The sequence below is a fragment of the Salmo salar genome, chromosome 14 (genome assembly GCF_965601325.2).
Source record: "Salmo salar chromosome 14, fSalSal1, whole genome shotgun sequence".
NCBI lineage: Eukaryota > Metazoa > Chordata > Actinopteri > Salmoniformes > Salmonidae > Salmo > Salmo salar.
Window position 1 is genome coordinate 52,967,502 of NC_138304.1, and position 24,901 is coordinate 52,992,402.

At 42.1% G+C, this 24,901-nt stretch overlaps 2 protein-coding genes across 3 annotated transcripts in view; one reads left to right on the plus strand and one right to left on the minus strand.

Moving 5' to 3' along the window:
• Positions 1 to 1,518: 1,518 nt before the first annotated feature.
• Positions 1,519 to 24,079, minus strand: ndufv2 (NADH:ubiquinone oxidoreductase core subunit V2). Its single transcript, XM_045694517.2, has 8 exons — positions 23,755 to 24,079; positions 23,075 to 23,137; positions 16,713 to 16,775; positions 16,366 to 16,482; positions 15,862 to 16,030; positions 12,984 to 13,093; positions 4,787 to 4,863; positions 1,519 to 1,708 (listed from the first exon to the last, which is right to left on the minus strand). The coding sequence occupies exons 1-8, from the start codon at positions 23,794 to 23,796 to the stop codon at positions 1,615 to 1,617; spliced, it is 735 nt and encodes a 244-aa protein (XP_045550473.1). The 5' UTR covers positions 23,797 to 24,079; the 3' UTR covers positions 1,519 to 1,614.
• Positions 24,080 to 24,117: 38 nt separating this feature from the next.
• The window catches only part of acss2l (acyl-CoA synthetase short chain family member 2 like), a 35,150-nt gene continuing 34,366 nt past the window's right edge, over positions 24,118 to 24,901 (plus strand). The window contains exon 1 of one of the 2 annotated variants that reach the window (XM_045694515.2): positions 24,118 to 24,274. The gene's annotated coding sequence lies outside the window, so the exon portion shown is untranslated. Of the gene's footprint in view, positions 24,275 to 24,477; positions 24,649 to 24,901 lie in introns of those variants that run through there. The other variant, XM_045694514.2, reaches the window with a different exon arrangement.

Below are 24,901 nucleotides of genomic sequence, written 5' to 3' on the forward strand. Positions count from 1 at the left end.
TGCTGGGATAATGACTTATGTCAAGCAGATTTACCTCATTTTTTAAAAACCATTTTCTAAAAAAATAAACGGATAGAAAAAGTTTGGCATCACAAACACTTTCGTTAGGGTAAATAGCATGCACATTTATTTATAGTTTTTTTTTCTTCTGTTTGTTGACACCGGAATGGTGAGTATTTTTTGCTTTTGTGAACGAGAGAGAGAGAGATGGAGAGAGAGATACATACATACACGGTGAGAGAGAGAGAACGAGAGACAGAGAGAGGAAGGAGAGAGAGTGGCGGTGACGTCATCTTTTTCCGCTGCGGCCGGTTGGGAATGTTCTCGAAACATGGTCGGATGAAGAAATAACACAAGAGGTAATCAGACTAGTGCATTGAAACGTCGTCCTCTCTTGTAAAATTGTTTCAATACAATGATTTGTATACTAGTTCCGTAAATGTGTTGCATCATTCCTGCCGCTTTCTAGTTACATTGGATTGTTGTGGCGCAGTGATATTTGCATTAGATTGACTATTAAAGCGCATGCGCGGTGGGGGAATATTACATTGCGGAAGAAAACAAGCTGAAAAATCAGGATGGGGGAGGGGCAGTGGGTTTATGCACGGCCACCAGCATCCGGGCTTGAATGGAGAGGACATAGAAGGGGGCCCTTTGTTGGAGTAGGTTTAGGTTTATCATTTGGCATGGTTATTGAACATGAGTGCATTGCACCATATGTGTCAAGGCTATCTGCTTAAAAGAGGCACTGCATCGCAACTGTAGGTTTTACTACATACAGTTAGTTCATTGTAGAAGTGTTTGTTTACATGCGTTTTACTTTACCCTCTCAGTAGTTCAATTTTGCTCTCAATAAAATAAATCAAGTTGGTTGTAATTGCTGTGTGAGATGTAGCAGCTGACAGTTTATCCAATTCTTTCCTCAGGTTATTTTTTAAAGGAGATTAACTTTTGTCAAAATCTGCCTTGAATGTAAATCTCGGCTGTTTCTAATGAATGGTACCTCCATTTTAAGGTAAATACTGTTGTATGTATGCATGTATCCATTTATTGTCAAGAGATAATTAGCAAGTCTTTAACCTCAACTGACACACGGAATCAGTCCAACACCAAGAACAATTAAATTGGTATTTTATTTACATTATTATTAATGCTCCACTTTACATCCTAGTGAGAGAGGTCTTCCTCCCCCCCATGTTATATAGATGTACGTCCAACATACTCCCTATGTAGCGCACTAGACATGTCTCTGAATGTCCTTGAGTGGCCCGGCCAGAGCCCGGACGTGAACCCGATCGAACATCTCTGGAGAGACCTGAAAATAGTTGTGCAGCAGAGCCCTATGGGCCCTGGTCAAAAGTAGTGCACTATGTAAGCGATAAGGTGCTGTTCATATATACTAGTAGGTCTATGAATCAGTGCTCATTTTCAACCTAGCTTTAACTTTATGCGAAAGAAAATATAAAAGATGTCTTCTAATGATCTAAAATACAAATTGACACAGTCAGACACCAAAAGCACAATTAAATTGACATTTTATTTACATTATTATTAAGTTCAGACACTTTGAACATCCTAGTGAACTTAGTCCTGGGCGGCCTGTTGTTCAGGTCTTTATAAATCAGCTCTGACGCCAAAACCAGGTCCTGGAGGAGGCTCAGACAGAGATGTCAGTCCACCTGCTGGCTCACAGGAGAAACGGCCATTCCTGGAAGATAAATGACAAAGAATTATTACATTTAGGAAATGTCAACAACAATGAAAAAAATGCTCTACTTTATATTAATTTCCAGCACGACCCACAAAACATCCACAAATGTGAAAACAGCAGGTTTATGTTTTGTAGTAACAAAGAGGAAGATGTTAAAATAATTACACGTGCATTCAGAAAGTATTCGGATCCCTTGATGTTTTCCACATTTTGTTACGTAACAAACAGCCTTTTCTAAAATGGATTCAATTGTAAATCTACACATAATACCCCATAGTGACAAAGCAAAAACTGTTTTTTTTATTTTGTTATTTTTTTTGAAATGTTTGGAAATTTATGAAATATAAAAAAAATGGAAACATCACATTTAGATAAGTAGTCAGAACCCTTTACTCGTTTAAGCACCTTTGGCAGCGATTACAGCCTCAATTCTTCTTGGCTATGACACTACAAGCTTGGCACACCTTTATTTGTGGAGTTTCTCCCATTCTTCTGTGCAGATCCTCTCAAGCTCTGTCAGGTTGGATGGGGAGCGTCGCTGCACAACTATTTTCAGGTCTCTCCAGAGATGTTAGATCGGATTCAAGTCCGGGCTCTGGCTGGGCCACTCAAGGACATTCAGTGACTTGTCCCGAAGCCACTTTTGCGTTGTCTTGGCTGTGTCTTTAGGGTCGTTGACCTGTTGAAAGTTGAACATTCGCCGTAGTCTGAGGTACTGAGTGCTCTGGAGCAGGTTTTCAGCAAGGATCTCTGTACTTTGCTTCGTTCATCTTTCCCTCGATCCTGATTAGTCTCCCAGTACCTGCCACTGAAAAACATCACCGCAGCATGCTGCTGCTACCACCATGCTTCACCATAGGGATGATGCCAGGTTTCCTCCAGACGTGACACTTGGCATTCAGGCCAAAGAGTTTAATCTTGGTTTCATCAGACCAGAGAATCTTGTTTCTCATGGTCTGAGAATCCTTTAGGTGCCTTTTGGCAAACTCAAAGGGCTGTTCCTACAATCAAGTTGTAGAAACATCTCAATAATGATCAATGAAAACAAGATGCACCTGAGATCAAATTTCAAATCTCATAGCAAAGGGTCTGAATACTTTTTTTATATTTAATACATTTAATTTAAAAAATCTACCCATCTTCGCTGTCATTATGGGGTAGTACAGCCATTTTACAATAAGGCTGTAACGTAACAAAATGTGGAAAAAGTCAAGGGGTCTGAACACTTTCCGAATGCACTGCACTTTGGCGAATTTATTCAAAAAAATAAAAATAAACCTTGTTTACATAAGTATTCAGAACCTTTGCTATGATACTCAATTGTGCTCTGATGCATCCTGTTTCCATTGATCATCCTTGAGATGTTCCTACAACTTGATTAGAGTCCACCTGTGGTAAATTTAATTTTTTGGTCATGATTTGGAAAGGCACACACCTGTCAATATAAGGTCCCACAGTTGACAGTGTATGTCAGAGGAAAAACCAAGCCATGAGGTCGAAGTAATTGTCCGTAGAGCTCCGAGACAGGATTGTGTTCGAGGCACAGATCTGGGGAAGGGTACCAAAACATTTCTGCATCATTGAAGGTCCCCAAGAATACAGTGGCCTCCATCATTCTTAAATGGAAGAAGTTTGGAACCACCAAGACTCTTATTAGAGCTGGCTGCCAGGACAAACTGAGCAATCGGGGGAGAAGGGCCTTGGTCAGGGAGGTGACCAAGAACCTGATGGTCACTGACAGAGCTCCAGAGTTCCTCTGTGGAGATGGGAGAACCTTCCAGAAGGACAAACATCTCTGCAGCACTCCACCAATCAGGCCTTTATGGTAGAGTAGCCAGATGGAAGCCACTCCTCAGTAAAAGGCACGACAGCCCGCTTGAAGTTTGCCAAAAGGCACTTTAAGACAAAAACAAAATTCTCTGGTCTGATGAATCCAAGATTGAACACTTTGGCCTGAATGCCAAACGTCACATCTGGAGGAAACCTGGCATCATCCCTATGGTGAAGCATGGTGGTGGCAGCATCATGCTGTGGGGATGTTTTTCAGCGGCAGGGACTGGGAGACTAGTGAGGATCGAGGCAAAGATGAACGGAGCAAAGTACAGAGAGATCCTTGCTGAAAACCTGCTTCAGAGTGCTCAGGACCTCAGATTGGGGCGAAGATCCACCTTCCAACAGGACAACGACCCAAAGCACACAGTCAAGACAACACAGGGGTGGCTTCGGGACAAATCTCTGAATGTCCTTGAGTGGCCCAGCCAGAGCCCAGACTTGAACATCTCTGGAGAGACCTGAAAATAGCTGTGCAGCGACACTCCCCATCCAACCTGACAGAGCTTGAGAGGATCTGCATAGAAGAATGGTTAACTCCCCAAATAAAGATGTGCCAAGCTTGTAGCGTCATACCCAAGAAGATGAGGCTGTAATCGCTGCCAAAGGTGCTTCAACAAAATATTGAGTTAAGGGTCTGAATACTTATGTAAATGATCAGTTTTTTATTTATTTATAATAAATGTACTAACATTTCTAAAAACGTGTTTTGCTTTGTCATTATGGGGTATTGTGTGTTGATGGGGGGGGAACAATTTCATCCATTTTTATATTAAAACTAATGTAACAAAATGTGTAAAAATTCAAGGGGTCTGAATACTTTCTGAATGCACCCCACACACACTAGAAACAATAGTTTACTTAAATCTCTATCAATTTCTTTGCTAGATTCAACGATTAACCGGTTGTAAAAAAAGCACCAGTGTCAAAACGTTAAGTCTTCATAGTTCACTGCTAGACAAGTAACATGCTGTTACATTGTATGGATAGGCAAAGCACTAGTCCAGTACTATGTCGTCGTCGACACAGTTCAGTGCTGAACAACATGCTGTTGTATTGTATACGAGTTAGGGCCCTGTGTTTCTCGCAATCATGCAAACCCCCCTAATTCTTTGTCAGATGGTCCAGCACCATCCTCAGTCAATTGCTTACATTTAAAAATAAAAGGAAAAAAATATTACTATGCCACACAATTGCGCAAAACACAGGACCGTAAATATGATATGAGGCGATAGACATTCATACCTAGGTCCAGGCGGAGGGACTTTCCCAGCTTTCAGTTCGTCAAGGATCTGATCAATGTCTTTAGGACTCAGGTCCTCCTGTAAATCAGAGGGCAGCAATACATCACAAAGCAGATCCATATTCAGACAATGAAACTATCCTAATACATCAGAAAAAACAGTATATTTACCCAGTAAAACCAGTCTATTTACCCAGTAAAACTATCCTGACATCATAAAACCAGTTTGATAACATAAATGAGTGAAATTTGTATTGCTATATTTATTCAATTACAACAAAACAATCAGTTCTGCTTAATTCTTAATTCAGCACCATGGTTGTGGTTTACAGGGAGCCGTAGTGGTTTTCCAACTAACAGACGGTACTAACGGAGAACTAGAGACCAACTAACAGACGGTAGATACTAACGGAGAACTAGAGACCAACTAACAGACGGTAGATACTAACGGAGAACTAGAGACCAACTAACAAACGGTAGATACTAACGGAGAACTAGAGACCAACTAACAGACGGTAGATACTAACGGAGAACTAGAGACCAACTAACAGACGGTAGATACTAACGGAGAACTAGAGACCAACTAACAGACGGTAGATACTAACGGAGAACTAGAGACCAACTAACAGACGGTAGATACTAACGGAGAACTAGAGACCGACTAACCGACGGTACTAACGGAGAACTAGAGACCAACTAACAGACGGAAGATACTAACGGAGAACTAGAGACCAACTAACAGACGGTAGATACTAACGGAGAACTAGAGACCAACTAACAGACGGTAGATACTAACGGAGAACTAGAGACCAACTAACAGACGGTAGATACTAACGGAGAACTAGAGACCGACTAACAGACGGTAGATACTAACGGAGAACTAGAGACCGACTAACAGACGGTAGATACTAACGGAGAACTAGAGACCGACTAACAGACGGTAGATACTAACGGAGAACTAGAGACCGACTAACAGACGGTAGATACTAACGGAGAACTAGAGACCAACTAACAGACGGTAGATACTAACGGAGAACTAGAGACCAACTAACAGACGGTAGATACTAACGGAGAACTAGAGACCAACTAACAGACGGTAGATACTAACGGAGAACTAGAGACCAACTAACAGACGGTAGATACTAACGGAGAACTAGAGACCAACTAACAGACGGTAGATACTAACGGAGAACTAGAGACCAACTAACAGACGGTAGATACTAACGGAGAACTAGAGACCAACTAACAGACGGTAGATACTAACGGAGAACTAGAGACCAACTAACAGACGGTAGATACTAACGGAGAACTAGAGACCAACTAACAGACGGTAGATACTAACGGAGAACTAGAGACCGACTAACAGACGGTAGATACTAACGGAGAACTAGAGACCAACTAACAGACGGTAGATACTAACGGAGAACTAGAGACCAACTAACAGACGGTAGATACTAACGGAGAACTAGAGACCGACTAACAGACGGTAGATACTAACGGAGAACTAGAGACCAACTAACAGACGGTAGATACTAACGGAGAACTAGAGACCAACTAACAGACGGTAGATACTAACGGAGAACTAGAGACCAACTAACAGACGGTAGATACTAACGGAGAACTAGAGACCAACTAACAGACGGTAGATACTAACGGAGAACTAGAGACCAACTAACAGACGGTAGATACTAACGGAGAACTAGAGACCAACTAACAGACGGTAGATACTAACGGAGAACTAGAGACCAACTAACAGACGGTAGATACTAACGGAGAACTAGAGACCGACTAACAGACGGTAGATACTAACGGAGAACTAGAGACCAACTAACAGACGGTAGATACTAACGGAGAACTAGAGACCGACTAACAGACGGTAGATACTAACGGAGAACTAGAGACCGACTAACAGACGGTAGATACTAACGGAGAACTAGAGACCGACTAACAGACGGTAGATACTAACGGAGAACTAGAGACCGACTAACAGACGGTAGATACTAACGGAGAACTAGAGACCGACTAACAGACGGTAGATACTAACGGAGAACTAGAGACCGACTAACAGACGGTAGATACTAACGGAGAACTAGAGACCGACTAACAGACGGTAGATACTAACGGAGAACTAGAGACCGACTAACAGACGGTAGATACTAACGGAGAACTAGAGACCGACTAACAGACGGTAGATACTAACGGAGAACTAGAGACCGACTAACAGACGGTAGATACTAACGGAGAACTAGAGACCAACTAACAGACGGTAGATACTAACGGAGAACTAGAGACCGACTAACAGACGGTAGATACTAACGGAGAACTAGAGACCAACTAACAGACGGTAGATACTAACGGAGAACTAGAGACCGACTAACAGACGGTAGATACTAACGGAGAACTAGAGACCAACTAACAGACGGTAGATACTAACGGAGAACTAGAGACCAACTAACAGACGGTAGATACTAACGGAGAACTAGAGACCAACTAACAGACGGTAGATACTAACGGAGAACTAGAGACCGACTAACAGACGGTAGATACTAACGAAGAACTAGAGACCGACTAACAGACGGTAGATACTAACGGAGAACTAGAGACCGACTAACAGACGGTAGATACTAACGGAGAACTAGAGACCAACTAACAGACGGTAGATACTAACGGATTACTAGAGACCAACTAACAGACGGTAGATACTAACGGAGAACTAGAGACCGACTAACAGACGGTAGATACTAACGGAGAACTAGAGACCGACTAACAGACGGTAGATACTAACGGAGAACTAGAGACCAACTAACAGACGGTACTAACGGAGAACTAGAGACCGACTAACAGACGGTACTAACGGAGAACTAGAGACCGACTAACAGACGGTACTAACGGAGAACTAGAGACCGACTAACAGACGGTACTAACGGAGAACTAGAGACCGACTAACAGACGGTAGATACTAACGGAGAACTAGAGACCGACTAACAGACGGTACTAACGGAGAACTAGAGACCGACTAACAGACGGTACTAACGGAGAACTAGAGACCGACTAACAGACGGTAGATACTAACGGAGAACTAGAGACCGACTAACAGACGGTAGATACTAACGGAGAACTAGAGACCAACTAACAGACGGTAGATACTAACGGAGAACTAGAGACCGACTAACAGAAGGTACTAACGGAGAACTAGAGACCGACTAACAGACGGTAGATACTAACAGAGAACTAGAGACCAACTGACGGTACTAACGGAGAACTAGAGACCAACTAACAGACGGTAGATACTAACGGAGAACTAGAGACCAACTAACAGACGGTAGATACTAACGGAGAACTAGAGACCAACTAACAGACGGTAGATACTAACGGAGAACTAGAGACCAACTAACAGACGGTAGATACTAACGGAGAACTAGAGACCGACTAACAGACGGTAGATACTAACGGAGAACTAGAGACCGACTAACAGACGGTAGATACTAACGGAGAACTAGAGACCGACTAACAGACGGTAGATACTAACGGAGAACTAGAGACCGACTAACAGACGGTAGATACTAACGGAGAACTAGAGACCGACTAACAGACGGTAGATACTAACGGAGAACTAGAGACCAACTAACAGACGGTAGATACTAACGGAGAACTAGAGACCGACTAACAGACGGTAGATACTAACGGAGAACTAGAGACCAACTAACAGACGGTAGATACTAACGGAGAACTAGAGACCAACTAACAGACGGTAGATACTAACGGAGAACTAGAGACCAACTAACAGACGGTAGATACTAACGGAGAACTAGAGACTGACTAACGGAGAACTAGAGACCGACTAACAGACGGTAGATACTAACGAAGAACTAGAGACCGACTAACAGACGGTAGATACTAACGGAGAACTAGAGACCAACTAACAGACGGTAGATACTAACGGAGAACTAGAGACCGACTAACAGACGGTAGATACTAACGGAGAACTAGAGACCGACTAACAGACGGTAGATACTAACGGAGAACTAGAGACCAACTAACAGACGGTACTAACGGAGAACTAGAGACCGACTAACAGACGGTACTAACGGAGAACTAGAGACCGACTAACAGACGGTACTAACGGAGAACTAGAGACCGACTAACAGACGGTACTAACGGAGAACTAGAGACCGACTAACAGACGGTAGATACTAACGGAGAACTAGAGACCGACTAACAGACGGTACTAACGGAGAACTAGAGACCGACTAACAGACGGTACTAACGGAGAACTAGAGACCGACTAACAGACGGTAGATACTAACGGAGAACTAGAGACCGACTAACAGACGGTAGATACTAACGGAGAACTAGAGACCAACTAACAGACGGTAGATACTAACGGAGAACTAGAGACCGACTAACAGAAGGTACTAACGGAGAACTAGAGACCGACTAACAGACGGTAGATACTAACAGAGAACTAGAGACCAACTGACGGTACTAACGGAGAACTAGAGACCAACTAACAGACGGTAGATACTAACGGAGAACTAGAGACCAACTAACAGACGGTAGATACTAACGGAGAACTAGAGACCAACTAACAGACGGTAGATACTAACGGAGAACTAGAGACCAACTAACAGACGGTAGATACTAACGGAGAACTAGAGACCGACTAACAGACGGTAGATACTAACGGAGAACTAGAGACCGACTAACAGACGGTAGATACTAACGGAGAACTAGAGACCAACTAACAGACGGTAGATACTAACGGAGAACTAGAGACCAACTAACAGACGGTAGATACTAACGGAGAACTAGAGACCAACTAACAGACGGTAGATACTAACGGAGAACTAGAGACCAACTAACAGACGGTAGATACTAACGGAGAACTAGAGACCAACTAACAGACGGTAGATACTAACGGAGAACTAGAGACCAACTAACAGACGGTAGATACTAACGGAGAACTAGAGACCGACTAACAGACGGTAGATACTAACGGAGAACTAGAGACCGACTAACAGACGGTAGATACTAACGGAGAACTAGAGACCGACTAACAGACGGTAGATACTAACGGAGAACTAGAGACCGACTAACAGACGGTAGATACTAAAGGAGAACTAGAGACCGACTAACAGACGGTAGATACTAACGGAGAACTAGAGACCGACTAACAGACGGTAGATACTAACGGAGAACTAGAGACCGACTAACAGACGGTAGATACTAACGGAGAACTAGAGACCGACTAACAGACGGTAGATACTAACGGAGAACTAGAGACCGACTAACAGACGGTAGATACTAACGGAGAACTAGAGACCGACTAACAGACGGTAGATACTAACGGAGAACTAGAGACCGACTAACAGACGGTAGATACTAACGGAGAACTAGAGACCGACTAACAGACGGTAGATACTAACGGAGAACTAGAGACCAACTAACAGACGGTAGATACTAACGGAGAACTAGAGACCGACTAACAGACGGTAGATACTAACGGAGAACTAGAGACCAACTAACAGACGGTAGATACTAACGGAGAACTAGAGACCAACTAACAGACGGTAGATACTAACGGAGAACTAGAGACCAACTAACAGACGGTAGATACTAACGGAGAACTAGAGACCGACTAACAGACGGTAGATACTAACGAAGAACTAGAGACCGACTAACAGACGGTAGATACTAACGGAGAACTAGAGACCGACTAACAGACGGTAGATACTAACGGAGAACTAGAGACCAACTAACAGACGGTAGATACTAACGGATTACTAGAGACCAACTAACAGACGGTAGATACTAACGGAGAACTAGAGACCGACTAACAGACGGTAGATACTAACGGAGAACTAGAGACCGACTAACAGACGGTAGATACTAACGGAGAACTAGAGACCAACTAACAGACGGTACTAACGGAGAACTAGAGACCGACTAACAGACGGTACTAACGGAGAACTAGAGACCGACTAACAGACGGTACTAACGGAGAACTAGAGACCGACTAACAGACGGTACTAACGGAGAACTAGAGACCGACTAACAGACGGTACTAACGGAGAACTAGAGACCGACTAACAGACGGTAGATACTAACGGAGAACTAGAGACCGACTAACAGACGGTACTAACGGAGAACTAGAGACCGACTAACAGACGGTAGATACTAACGGAGAACTAGAGACCGACTAACAGACGGTAGATACTAACGGAGAACTAGAGACCGACTAACAGACGGTAGATACTAACGGAGAACTAGAGACCAACTAACAGACGGTAGATACTAACGGAGAACTAGAGACCGACTAACAGAAGGTACTAACGGAGAACTAGAGACCGACTAACAGACGGTAGATACTAACAGAGAACTAGAGACCAACTGACGGTACTAACGGAGAACTAGAGACCAACTAACAGACGGTAGATACTAACGGAGAACTAGAGACCAACTAACAGACGGTAGATACTAACGGAGAACTAGAGACCAACTAACAGACGGTAGATACTAACGGAGAACTAGAGACCAACTAACAGACGGTAGATACTAACGGAGAACTAGAGACCGACTAACAGACGGTAGATACTAACGGAGAACTAGAGACCGACTAACAGACGGTAGATACTAACGGAGAACTAGAGACCGACTAACAGACGGTAGATACTAACGGAGAACTAGAGACCGACTAACAGACGGTAGATACTAACGGAGAACTAGAGACCGACTAACAGACGGTAGATACTAACGGATTACTAGAGACCGACTAACAGACGGTAGATACTAACGGAGAACTAGAGACCGACTAACAGACGGTAGATACTAACGGAGAACTAGAGACCAACTAACAGACGGTAGATACTAACGGAGAACTAGAGACCAACTAACAGACGGTAGATACTAACGGAGAACTAGAGACCAACTAACAGACGGTAGATACTAACGGAGAACTAGAGACTGACTAACGGAGAACTAGAGACCGACTAACAGACGGTAGATACTAACGGAGAACTAGCGACCAACTAACAGACGGTAGATACTAACGGAGAACTAGAGACCGACTAACAGACGGTACTAACGGAGAACTAGAGACCGACTAACAGACGGTAGATACTAACGGAGAACTAGAGACCGACTAACAGACGGTAGATACTAACGGAGAACTAGAGACCGACTAACAGACGGTAGATACTAACGGAGAACTAGAGACCGACTAACAGACGGTAGATACTAACGGAGAACTAGAGACCAACTAACAGACGGTAGATACTAACGGAGAACTAGAGACGGACTAACAGACGGTAGATACTAACGGAGAACTAGAGACCAACTAACAGACGGTAGATACTAACGGAGAACTAGAGACCAACTAACAGACGGTAGATACTAACGGAGAACTAGAGACCAACTAACAGACGGTAGATACTAACGGAGAACTAGAGACTGACTAACGGAGAACTAGAGACCGACTAACAGACGGTAGATACTAACGGAGAACTAGCGACCAACTAACAGACGGTAGATACTAACGGAGAACTAGAGACCGACTAACAGACGGTACTAACGGAGAACTAGAGACCGACTAACAGACGGTAGATACTAACGGAGAACTAGAGACCGACTAACAGACGGTAGATACTAACGGAGAACTAGAGACCGACTAACAGACGGTAGATACTAACAGAGAACTAGAGACCGACTAACAGACGGTAGATACTAACGGAGAACTAGAGACCAACTAACAGACGGTAGATACTAACGGAGAACTAGAGACCGACTAACAGACGGTAGATACTAACGGAGAACTAGAGACCGACTAACAGACGGTAGATACTAACGGAGAACTAGAGACCGACTAACAGACGGTAGATACTAACGGAGAACTAGAGACCAACTAACAGACGGTAGATACTAACGGAGAACTAGAGACGGACTAACAGACGGTAGATACTAACGGAGAACTAGAGACCAACTAACAGACGGTAGATACTAACGGAGAACTAGAGACCAACTAACAGAAAACTTGTTTACTCATGGCTCTCTCTTGTTCCTGTGCAGCAGACATATGGTGAGCAATATTGTTTTTAACATCGAATCGCAATAAAAAATAAACAGTATTGAATCTCAATACATTTTGTTTCGGCATTTAAGTATGGTGAGGTTCCTGGCCATTCCCAGATCTGGTATACTCACGTAGTAGTTGTCGTTGATCTGGACCATGGGAGCGTTAACACAGGCACCAAGACACTCCACCTCTATTAGAGAGAACATCTTGTCTGCAGTCATCCCTCCTGCCTTGATGCCTGAGGGAGGAGGAGGAGGAAGATGTTTAGGCTTATAAGACTGATCTGATGGACGGATTGGTGAACTGGTCCCAGATCAGTTTGTGGTTTTGCCAATGACATTGTCAAGCCAAACATGTTCTGCATGACAGTTGGATAAAGAGTTGGGCAAGAGAGCAGAAACCGACTGGAAACCCGGCATCTAGACACTAGAAAAGAACAGACTTTATATTCACAAGAAAATTGACAGTAGGTTTAGCTATCGTCGTTAAGTAGTGAAATATAATTTTAATTGATTCATAGTTCTCCTAGATCTCCGAAGCTAGCTTAATGCTCTACTCTAAACAATCCATTACTGTTGTGTACACTAGGGTTGGGCGATATTACAATAGCATCATCTATCTACGACGATTGACAGCCATTGTCGATTGGTAACGAAATCGTAATGTGACAAATTATGGTTCACCCTATTTGAACTTGACTGGTGTAGAGCAGTAATGAACAGTCTCGCAGCACACAGCAGGACAGAAGAACAGTACACAGCTATCGACTATAGCCTACACCCATTCTTCATTATCTTTTTTCGGACATTAACTACACTATATATACAGCAGTATGTATGAATAACTACACTTTATATACACAGCAGTATGTATGAATAACTACACTATATATACAGCAGTATGAGGACTAACTACACTATATATACAGCAGTATGTGGACTAACTACACTATCTATACAGCAGTATGTATGAATAACTACACTATATATACACACAGCAGTATGTATGAATACCTACACTATATATATACAGCAGTATGTATGAATACCTACACTATATATACACAGCAGTATGTATGAATACCTACACTATATATACAGCAGTATGTGGACACCCCTTCAAATGAGTGGATTCGGCTATTTCAGCAACACCCATTGCTGACAGGTGTATACAAATGAGCACACAGCCATGCAATCTCCATTGACAAACATTGACAGAAGAATGGCCTTACTGAAAAACTCAGTGACTTTCAACGTGGCACCGTCATAGGATGCCACCTTTCCAACAAGTCAGTTTGTTACATTTCTGCCCTGCTAGAGCTGCCCCCGGGTCAACTGTAAGGGCTGTTATTGTGAAGTGTAAACGTCGAGAAACAACAACAGCTCAGTCAGGAAGAGGTAGGCCACACAAGCTCACAGAACAGGACTGCCAAGTGTTGAAGAGCATAGTGCTTAAAAACCGTCTATCCTCGGGTTGCAACACTCACTACCGAGTTTCAAACTGCCTCTGGAAGCAACGTCAGCACCCTAAAAATCACCATGCGCAATGCCAAGCATCAGCTGGAGTGATGTAAAGCTCGCCGCCATTGGACTCTGGAGCAGTGGAAACGCGTTCGCTGGAGTGATGAATCACGCTTCACCATCTGGCAGTCCGACGGATGAATCTGGGTTTGGCGGATGCCAGAAGAACGCTACCTGCTCGAATGCATAGTGCCAACTGTAAAGTTTGGTGGAGGAGGAATAATGGTCTGGGGATGTTTTTCATGTTTCGGGCTAGGCTCCTTAGTTCCAGCGAAGGGAAATTATTAATGCTACAGCATACAATGACAGTCTTGAAGATTCTGTGCTTCCAACTTTGTGGCAACAGTTTGGGGAAGGCCCTTTCCTGTTTCAGCATGATAATGCCCCCGTGCACAAGGCAAGGTCCATACAGAAATGGTTTGTTGAGATCGGTGTGGAAGAACTTGACTGGCCTGCACAGAGCCCTGACCTCAACCCCATCAAACACCTGTGGGATGAATTGGAACGCCGACTACGAGCCAGACAAAAATCGCTCAACATCAGTGCCCGACCTCACTAATGCTCTTGTGGCTAAATGGAAGCAAGTCCCCACAGCAATGTTCCAACATCTAGTGGAAAGCCTTCCCAGAAGAGTGGAGGCTATTATAGCAGCAATGTTCCAACATCTAGTGGAAAGCCTTCCCAGAAGAGTGGAGGCTGTTATAGAAGCAAAATGGGGGGGGACCAACTCCATATTAATGCCCATGAGTTTTGGAATCAGGTGTCCACATACTTTTGGTCATGAAGTGCATCTTGTGTCCACTAGCAGTTAAAAACAGCATATCCTATATTCCCTTCTCTCTCCATTCTATGGACTATGAATAGGACTTTGGTCCACAGGCTGCTTTCATTGTTTTATGCATGGCTTTATCCCAATCAGACAATGAATGTAACGGAGTTGCATCTCAAAGTTGTTTTGGATAGCTTAAAAACCAAAGTCACTAACTATGTCAATAGCCTATAGAAAAATCAAAATGACAAGTTTTAATCAAGTTTAAGCTTTAAGAAATAAATTATCCATGCGGCCAGGATAACCCCTCCATGTGAGGTTAAAAACCAAATGGCCAATAACCCATCCTCCTACTGGCCTATCACAAACCAAATGACCAATAACCCATCCCCCTACTGGCCTATCACAAACCAAATGGCCAACAACCCATCCTCCTACTGGCCTATCACAAACCAAATGGCCAACAACCCATCCTCCTACTGGCCTATCACAAACCAAATGGCCAATAACCCATCCTCCTACTGGCCTATCACAAACCAAATGGCCAATAACCCATCCTCCTACTGGCCTATCATAAAAACCCTTCCATGTGAGATCAAAAAACAAAATGGCCACACAGATACATGTTCATCTGACATATACACAATAATAAAAAATAAAATCAACATCTTCACTTTGATCCCCTTTCGTGTCTGGGTCCACCTGTTGATCTCTTACCCAGTTTGTTCTGGATGGCCTCCAGGATACTGTCGGAGTCGCAAAGCATGCAGGGAGTTGTAGTGCAAATCTGGATGTGGTACTTCCCCACGGGCTGCCTCAGGAACATGGTGTAGAAGGTCGCTACCTCATAGATCCTCATCGGAGGGACCTCGAGCACCTCGGCCACCTGGGAGAAGAGAGGAAAATGTATATTTAAAAAAAATACAAAATAAAATGGAGGCTCGTTAACAAAAAAAGGCGTAGCATTGAGTTAAAGTGTAATCAGTACAGTAATGGATGATGGACTCGGTTTCTAAATGGCTCGTCCCTACTGATCACGCTCCTGGTCTGCGAATAGAGATTCTCACGTAATTCTGTGGTTCAATAAATCTACATCAGCGTGTAACTCATCCATTCTCATTATGTCCATTTAAATCTGTTGCTACAAAAGCAAACCAGATTAACGTACTCTATTCTGAAGCAAACAGATGCCTCAGTCAGGATATTGATTGATTGATTTACCTTGTTCATGGCTGAGATGGGGAGCCATCCATGCTGTCTCTGAGCCAGGTCCAATACAGGGATGGTGGCGGCCTGTTTGTGGCCCTCTGGGTACATACTAATGATAGCATCAATCCTCTAAAACAAACAATCAGCTTTCCTTAGTGATGGTATATGATGTGGTTTGTTGATAAGAACAGAGAATGTGATTTGTTTATAAAAGCTTCCTTCATAAAAATGAGTTAAAAGTTGTGAAATTCATGTGATTTACACTGTAATAAACCGGTGTTTTAATAGTTGTTGTTTAGTCTTGATTTGCAGTCATTTCTTTAAATAATAATAATGATGCTCTGATATCATCCGCTCACCTTCAGGTTGTCCACAGTGAACTCAAAAGGAGTATCTGGGTTGTTGTCAGGTGTGTCTCTGTGCTACAGTGGAAAGAAAAAACAGTTTTACAGAAGTCCTACCAAAACATTGTATTTGTTCAAAATGTTCAATTAGTAAAGCTACCAACTCATCAGGAAAAGGACAATCTCCCCCATGGGAGAGGAAAGCCTAAGGCGATTGAGATATATAGGCTTTATCTACACCAATGGGAGCGCTGTATCCAACAACATAAACCGAGTTCACAGGCAGACCAATTCTGATATATTTTTCTCTTTCTTCCCTCTCACCAATTGTTTTTTTGACCAATTAGATCAGCTCTGAAAACAATTTTGTACAAAGTACTGATGTGATTGGTCAAAAACACCAATTAGTGAAAAATCTCAGAATTACGCACCTTGTGTAAAACGCAGCCAATATTGGCACTACAGGAAATGTGCCACTGCCCCCTTGGCTAAAATGGTCATCATATAAATGCACAAGCCATGGTTGTAGCTCACGTAGGTAGGGGCTTTGTTGAATCTCTTCTCTAAAGGCAATATAACATGTCTCTCTGCCAAGGGACTGTTACCATGCCCTGTTTCCATCACCTGACTAGAAGCTACAACCATGTGATGTTGTTTCAACAGTAACACCTAGTGACGGGGGAGATTGGGTTATTTGTATATACAGTAGAATATCGCAATATTTAATATATATATATATATTTGTATATACAGTAGAGTATCGCAATATATAATATATATATTTGTATATACAGTAGAATATCGCAATATATTTGTATATACAGTAGAATATCGCAATATATAATATATATATTTGTATATACAGTAGAGTACCGCAATATATAATATATATTTGTATATACAGTAGAATATTGCAATATATAATATATATATTTGTATATACAGTAGAGTATCGTAACATGTAATATATATATTTGTATATACAGTAGAGTATCGTAATATATATGCAATATATATATTTGTATATACAGTAGAGTAACGCTATATATATTTGTATATACAGTAGAGTATCGCAATATATTATATATACACAGTAGAGTATTGCAATATATATAGATTTATTTTTATTTTTAATATAACATCCAACAGTAGTTGCATGATGCAATGTGTATGAAAGGCTGGTTCATATAGTTGAGTAGGCCAGACCTTGACAACAGTGTACTTGAACATGTACGAAACAAGCCATGGTCATATTGACTTAAGGTTCTTAGTGACAGTCACATCATAGTCTTGTGTTAGCCAGTGGTGTAAAGTACTTAAGTAAAAATACTTTAAAGTACTACTTAAGAAATTTTTTGGGTTATCTGTACTTTACTATTTATATTTGACTACTTTTACTTCACTATATTCCTTAAGAAAATAATGTACTTTTTACTCCATACATTTTCCTTGACACCAAAAAGAATGTTACATTTTGAATGCTTAGCAGGACAGGAAAATAGTCCAATTCACACACTTATCAACCAAACATCCCTGGTCATCTCTACTGCCTCTGAACTGGCGGACTCACTAAACACACATGCTTCATTCAACTTGCCAGGTACCACCCCAAAGCCGTAAAAACGGGCACCCTCATAGATATCATCCTAACCAACTTGCCCTCTAAATACACCTCTGCTGTTTTCAACCAAGATCTCAGCGATCACTGCCTCATTGCCTGCATCCGTAATGGGTCAGCGGTCAAACGATCTCCACTCATCACTGTCAAACACTCCCTGAAACACTTCAGCGAGCAAGCCTTTCTAATCGACCTGGCATGGGTATCCTGGAAGGATATTGACCTCATCCCGTCAGTGGAGGATGCCTGGTTATTTTTTTTTAAGATGCCTTCCTCTCCATCTTAAATAAGCATGCCCCATTCAAGAAATGTAGAACCAGGAACAGATATAGCCCTTGGTTCTCTCCAGACCTGACTGCCCTTAACCAACACAAAAACATCCTGTGGCGTTCTGCATTAGCATCGAACAGCCCCCGCGATATGCAACCTTTCAGGGAAGTTAGAAACCAATATACACAGGCAGTTAGAAAAGCCAAGGCTAGCTTTTTCAAGCAGAAATTTGCTTCCTGCAACACAAACTCAAAAAAGTTCTGGGACACTGTAAAGTCCATGGAGAATAAGAGCACCTCCTCCCAGCTGCCCACTGCACTGAGGATAGGAAACTCTGTCACCTCCGATAAATCCACAATATTTGAGAATTTCAATAAGCATTTTTCTACGGCTGGCCTTGCTTTCCACCTGGCTACCCCTACCGTGGTCAACAGCACTGCACCCCCTACAGCTACTCGCCCAAGCCTTCCCCATTTCTCCTTCTCCCAAATCCAGTCCGCTGATGTTCTGAAAGAGCGGCAAAATTTGGATCCCTACAAATCAGCCGGGCTAGACAATCTGGACCCTTTCTTTCTAAAATTATCTGCCGAAATTGTTGCAACCCCTATTACTAGCCTGTTCAACCTCTCTTTCGTGTCGTCTGAGATCCCCAAAGATTGGAAAGCAGCCGCGGTCATCCCCCTCTTCAAAGGGGGGGACACTCTTGACCCAAACTGCTACAGACCTATATCTATCCTACCCTGCCTTTCTAAGGTCTTCGAAAGCCAAATCAACAAACAGATTACCGACCATTTTGAATCCCACCGCACCTTCTCCGCTATGCAATCTGATTTCAGAGCTGGTCATGGGTGCACCTCAGCCACGCTCTAGGTCCTAAACGATATCGTAACCGCCACCGATAAGAAACAATACTGTGCTAATCACCACATCCTCATCGGCAGACTCAACAGCCTTGGTTTCTCAGATGACTGCCTCGTCTGGTTCACCAACTACTTCTCTGATAGAGTTCAATGTGTCAAATCTGAGGGCCTGTTGTCCGGGCCTCTGGCAGTCTCTATGGGGGTGCCACAGGGTTCAATTCTCTTGCTGCTGGTGATTCTCTGATCCACCTCTACGCAGATGACACCATTCTGTATACATCTGTCCCTTTTTTGGACACTGTGCTAACAAAACTCCAAACAAGCTTCAACGCCATACAACTCTCCTTCCTTGGCCTCCAACTGCTCTTAAATACTAGTAAAACTAAGTGCATACTCCTCAACCGATTGCTGCCCGCACCCTCCCGCCCGACTAGCATCACTACTCTGGACGGTTCTGACTTAGAATATGTGGACAACTACAAATACCTAGGTGTCTGGTTTGACTGTAAACTCTCCTTCCAGACTCACATTAAGCATCTCCAATCCAAAATTAAATCTATAAAATCGGCTTCCTATTTCGCAACAATGCCTCCTTCACTAATGCCGCCAAACATATCCTCGTAAAACTGACTATCCTACCGATCCTTGACTTCAGCTATGTCATTTACAAAATAGCCTCCAACACTCTACTCAGCAAACTGGATGTAGTCGATCACAGTGCCATCTGTTTTATCACCAAAGCCCCATATACTACCCACCACTGTGACCTGTACGCTCTCGTTGGCTGGCCCTGACTACATATTTGTCGCCAAAACCACTGGCTCCAGATGATCTACAAGTCTTTGCTAGGTAAAGCCCGGCCTTATCTCAGCGCACTAATCACCATAGCAACACCCACCCGTAGCACGCACTCCAGCAGGTATATTTCACAGGTCATCCCCAAAGCCAATTCCTCCTTTGGCCACCTTTCCTTCTAGTGCTCTGCTGCCAATGACTGGAACGAACTGCAAAAATCACTGAAGCTGGAGTCTTATATCTCCCTCTCTATCTTTAAGCATCAGCTGTCAGAGCAGCTTACCAATCACTGTACCTGTACACAGCCCATCTGTAAATAGCACACCCAACTACCTCATCCCTATATTATTACTTACCCTCTTGCATCCCAGTATCTCTACTTGCACATTCATCTTCTGCACATCTATCACTCCAGTGTTAATTTGCTAAATTGTAATTACTTCGCTACTATGGCGTATTTATTGCCTTCACACTGTAAATAGACATTTTCTATTGTGTTATTGACTGTATGTTTGTTTCTCCCATGTGTAACTCTGTTGTATTTTTTGTCGCACTGTTTCGCTTTATATTTTCCAGGTCGCAGTTGTAAATGAGAACTTGTTCTCAACTGGCCTACCTGGTTAAATAAAATCGACACAATCCTGTCTCTGAGCTCTATGGACAATTCCTTCAACCTCATGGCTTTGTTTCTGCTCTGACATACACTGTCAACTGTGGGAACTTATATAGACAGGTGTGTGCCTTTCCAAATCATGTGCAATCAATTGAATTTACCACAGGTGGACTCCAATCCAGTTGTAGAAACATCTCAAGGATTATCAATGGAAACAGGATGCACCTGAGCTCAATTTCAAGTCTCATAGTAAAGGGTCTGAATACTTATATAAATAAGGTATTTCTGTTTTTTTATACATTTGTAAAAATATCCGTTTTGGCTTTGTCATTATGGGGTATTGTGTGAAGGGGGGAAAGTATTTAATCCATTTTAGAATAAGGCAACAAAATGTGGAAAAGGTGAAGGGATCTGAATACTTTACAAATGCACTCTCATATTTACACAAGTACTCACACCCGAGTCAATACTTCGTAGAAGCACCCATAGCAGTGATTACAGCTGTGAGTCTTTCTGGGTAAGTCTAAGAGCTTTCCACACCTGGATTGTACAACATTTGCCCATTATGCTTTTCAAAATTCTTCAAGCTCTGTCAAATTGTTTGGCTAGACAACCATTTTTAGGACTTGCCATAGATTTTGAAGCAGATTTAAGTCAAAACTGTAACTAGGCCACTCAGGAAAATTCTGTGTCTTCTTGGTAAGCAACTGCAGTGTAGATTTGGCCTTGTGTTTTTTCCAGTTATTGTCCTGCAGAAAGGTGAATTCCTTTCCCAGTGTCTGGTGGAAAGCAGACTGAACCAGGTTTTTCTCTAGGATTTTGCCTGTGCTTAGCTCCATGAAGTAAATTTTTTTATCCTGAAAAATGTCCCAGTCCTTAACGATTACAAGCATACCCATAACATGATGCAGCCACCACTATGCTTGAAAATATGCAGAGTGGTACTCAGTAATGTGTTGGATTTGACCCAAACATAACATGTATTCAGGCCAAGTGGTTTCCTGCCTCTTCTGCAACTGAGTTAGGAAGGACGCCTGTATTTTGTAGTGACTGGGTGTATTGATACACCATCCAAAGTGTAATTAATAACTTCACTATGCTCAAAGGGATATTCAATGTCCTCTTTTTATTTTACCAATAGTTGTCGTTCTTTGCGAGGCATTGGAAAACCTCCCTGGTCTTTGTGGTTGTATCTGTGTTTGAAGTTCACTGCTCGACTGAGGGACCTTACAGATAATTGTACGTGTGGGGTACAGAGATGAGGTAGTCATTCAAAAATCTTGTTAAACACCATTATTGCACACAGAGTGAGTCCATGCAACTTATTATGTGACTTGTTGCCATAAAAGGGGTTGAATACTTATTGACTCAAGACATTTCAGCTTTTCATAATTAATTTGTAAAAAAAAAAAAAAAAGTATATATATATATATATATATATATATATATATATATATATATATATATATATATATAAAACTTTGACATGATGGGATATTGTGTGTAGTAGGCCAGTGACCAAAAAAATCTAAATTTAATCAGTTTTAAATTCAGGCTGTAATATAACAAAATGCGTAAAAAGTAAAGGGGTGTGAATACTTTCTGAAGTATATGTGAGGAATGACGACAGGTGCCACTTTCCGTTTCATTTCCTTCAATTATAGGATGCAACTGAAGTAAACGTAGCTCAATTGAATCTTGTAGGCTAATATTTTTGATGATTTCTCTCTCTCATCTCTAGCCACATTGAACAACATGATCTTGTATTGACACTGCCTTCTCACGAGGGAATTATCACAGCAGATCATGGCATTATTGTTTGTTGTTCTTAAACATTCTCCTTTTCTATATTGCACCAAATTTGCACACACCCTATATTATTCCATAACGTTGTCATGGAAAATATTAATGTCGTTTCCAACTAGCAATCAACAACTGTGCCGTAAATAAGTCTGCATTATTGAACATTAAGATTGCCGAAACGCCAGTCTCTTTGGCAAATGACAGGAATGGCAAGGAGTGGAATGTTAACTAAAGAGACTGGTACCCAGACTAGCCTTGTGTGGCCATACTTTCAAATCTCGTCTTGGTAGGTAAGAAGCAGGGCTTCTGAGGCTAGTCGCATTAAGGATATAGTACAGTAAGGCTTTCTGACTAAGCTCTCTGACGAAACGTCTGGTTGAAATCAGCGAGGCTAGAGATCCTACACAGCAGCACTCACCACAAAGATGCCCCCAGCTCCAGCTCTGGCAGCGGACTGGTGCAGACTCCTGACCTGCCTGGACTGAGAAGGTGGAACATTGACAGAACAAGAGACAGAGAAGAAGGATGTTAATGTGTGAATAAGATTTCATTCTATGGAATACCAACCCAAAACGAATTTATTAAAGACTTCAACACCAACAGGACAATTTGGCAGTGTGAGGAATGCAGCACCAGTTATAATTATGACCAGTGTGATTCAAAATAATTAAGAAGTTGCAAGGTAGCCGTGAAGCTAACTAGCCAAGGAACACTGCATGTTTGTTTACTAGTAAAGCCAGCAAACTATGCAAGGCTCTTTTACGCTAGCTAACTCAATTAGCCAGTCAGGAAGCTTTAGCTAGCGAACTGACAAGGACAAGATGTATTTTCACAACCCTTCAATCAACATTTTTGTTCAGATTAATATTTTACTAAATCATTACTCCAATGAAAGTGTAACATTGCCTGGTGTAGCTAGCTACTAGCTAGCGAACGAACGAACAATGTAACTAGCTAGCTAGCTAGCCAGTCCGCTAGCTAGCTAGGCCGCTTGCCCTTGTCAAGTGTCATGCAACATATCTCATTAAATGCTCATAAAACATAATGATTCTTAACTGATAATGTTAGCTTAACGTGAGTACATTGTTATAACCATACCGTTTGCGATACAACAGATCGAATTGCAGAAGTTAAAAACATCTTGACAGCGTAGTTTTGTCCCGTTGATAAAACACTTATCGGACGACAGCAGAGGGGCTGACATCGATTTACGGTGCTCTCGATTGAGCGGTTCTGGCTTACGCAACGTGTTTACGTCTGAAGTGAAACTAATCGATCACAGATCCCCCAAAAAATATTACAATTTATTTTCTGTCCAAATGTATCGCCATTTATGTGAACAATCACATAAGATTATTAGGCTGATTTAACGTTCAGTATTTGCATGGACATCTGTATTTTTCTGTATACTCCATTGTTCAGCAATATCAGCGTCTTTAAAAAAAAATAACTGGTGACATAGGCAGTGGAGGAACGTTAAAACGAGAGTTTCTACTGGACAAATTAAGTTAGGCCCCTAAAAAAAAGACGCAATTGTCTCCACAAGCCAGAATGTTTCAATACAATGATATGTACAGGTTGTACAAGCTGTAGGTCCTTCTGATGACAGGAGGTGGAGGTAAGGTATCCACATTAAAGTGTTGTTTACCTGACTTTTTGCACTCGCAGGTAGGTAGGTTATGTTACTTGTATTTTCAATCTCTTGACGTGATGCACAATATGTAAACAATAGCCGAATGTAACCAAACCAGTCCACCTAAGCACGTTTCCTCGCAATCAGTAAGAATTGTTTGCCTTTCGGTCTGTGGTTAGATTAGTCTCAGCCATATTGTGCAAGTGTTTGTCAATGCGAATTGCATCAGTATTGGAAATAAAAACCGGAAATAAAAACCGATAACCAGACCAGCATAGTGAAGGTTGGGTTGATAACATTTCCCTGTGGATATTTTGTATCAGATTACCTCCGACAGAGGGATAAAATCGTCAGGTCAAGTAAGTTGAAATGAAGTTTGTTCAACATTCTGATATGTAATGGGACTGTTTGGGAATGCTGAGCCTACATGTGAGAGATGAGTGTGTAAGTATGATGTAACAATGTAAATTGTTGATCTATATTTTGAATTAAAAAATATAGATAAAAAAAAAATGTAATACTAAAAGATAATTATTTCACTCAGATTCTTAGAGGCTAGAAAGTGTGGTGTGTGTGTGTGTGTCATGTATGCTAGAATGGAGGTGTAAAAAC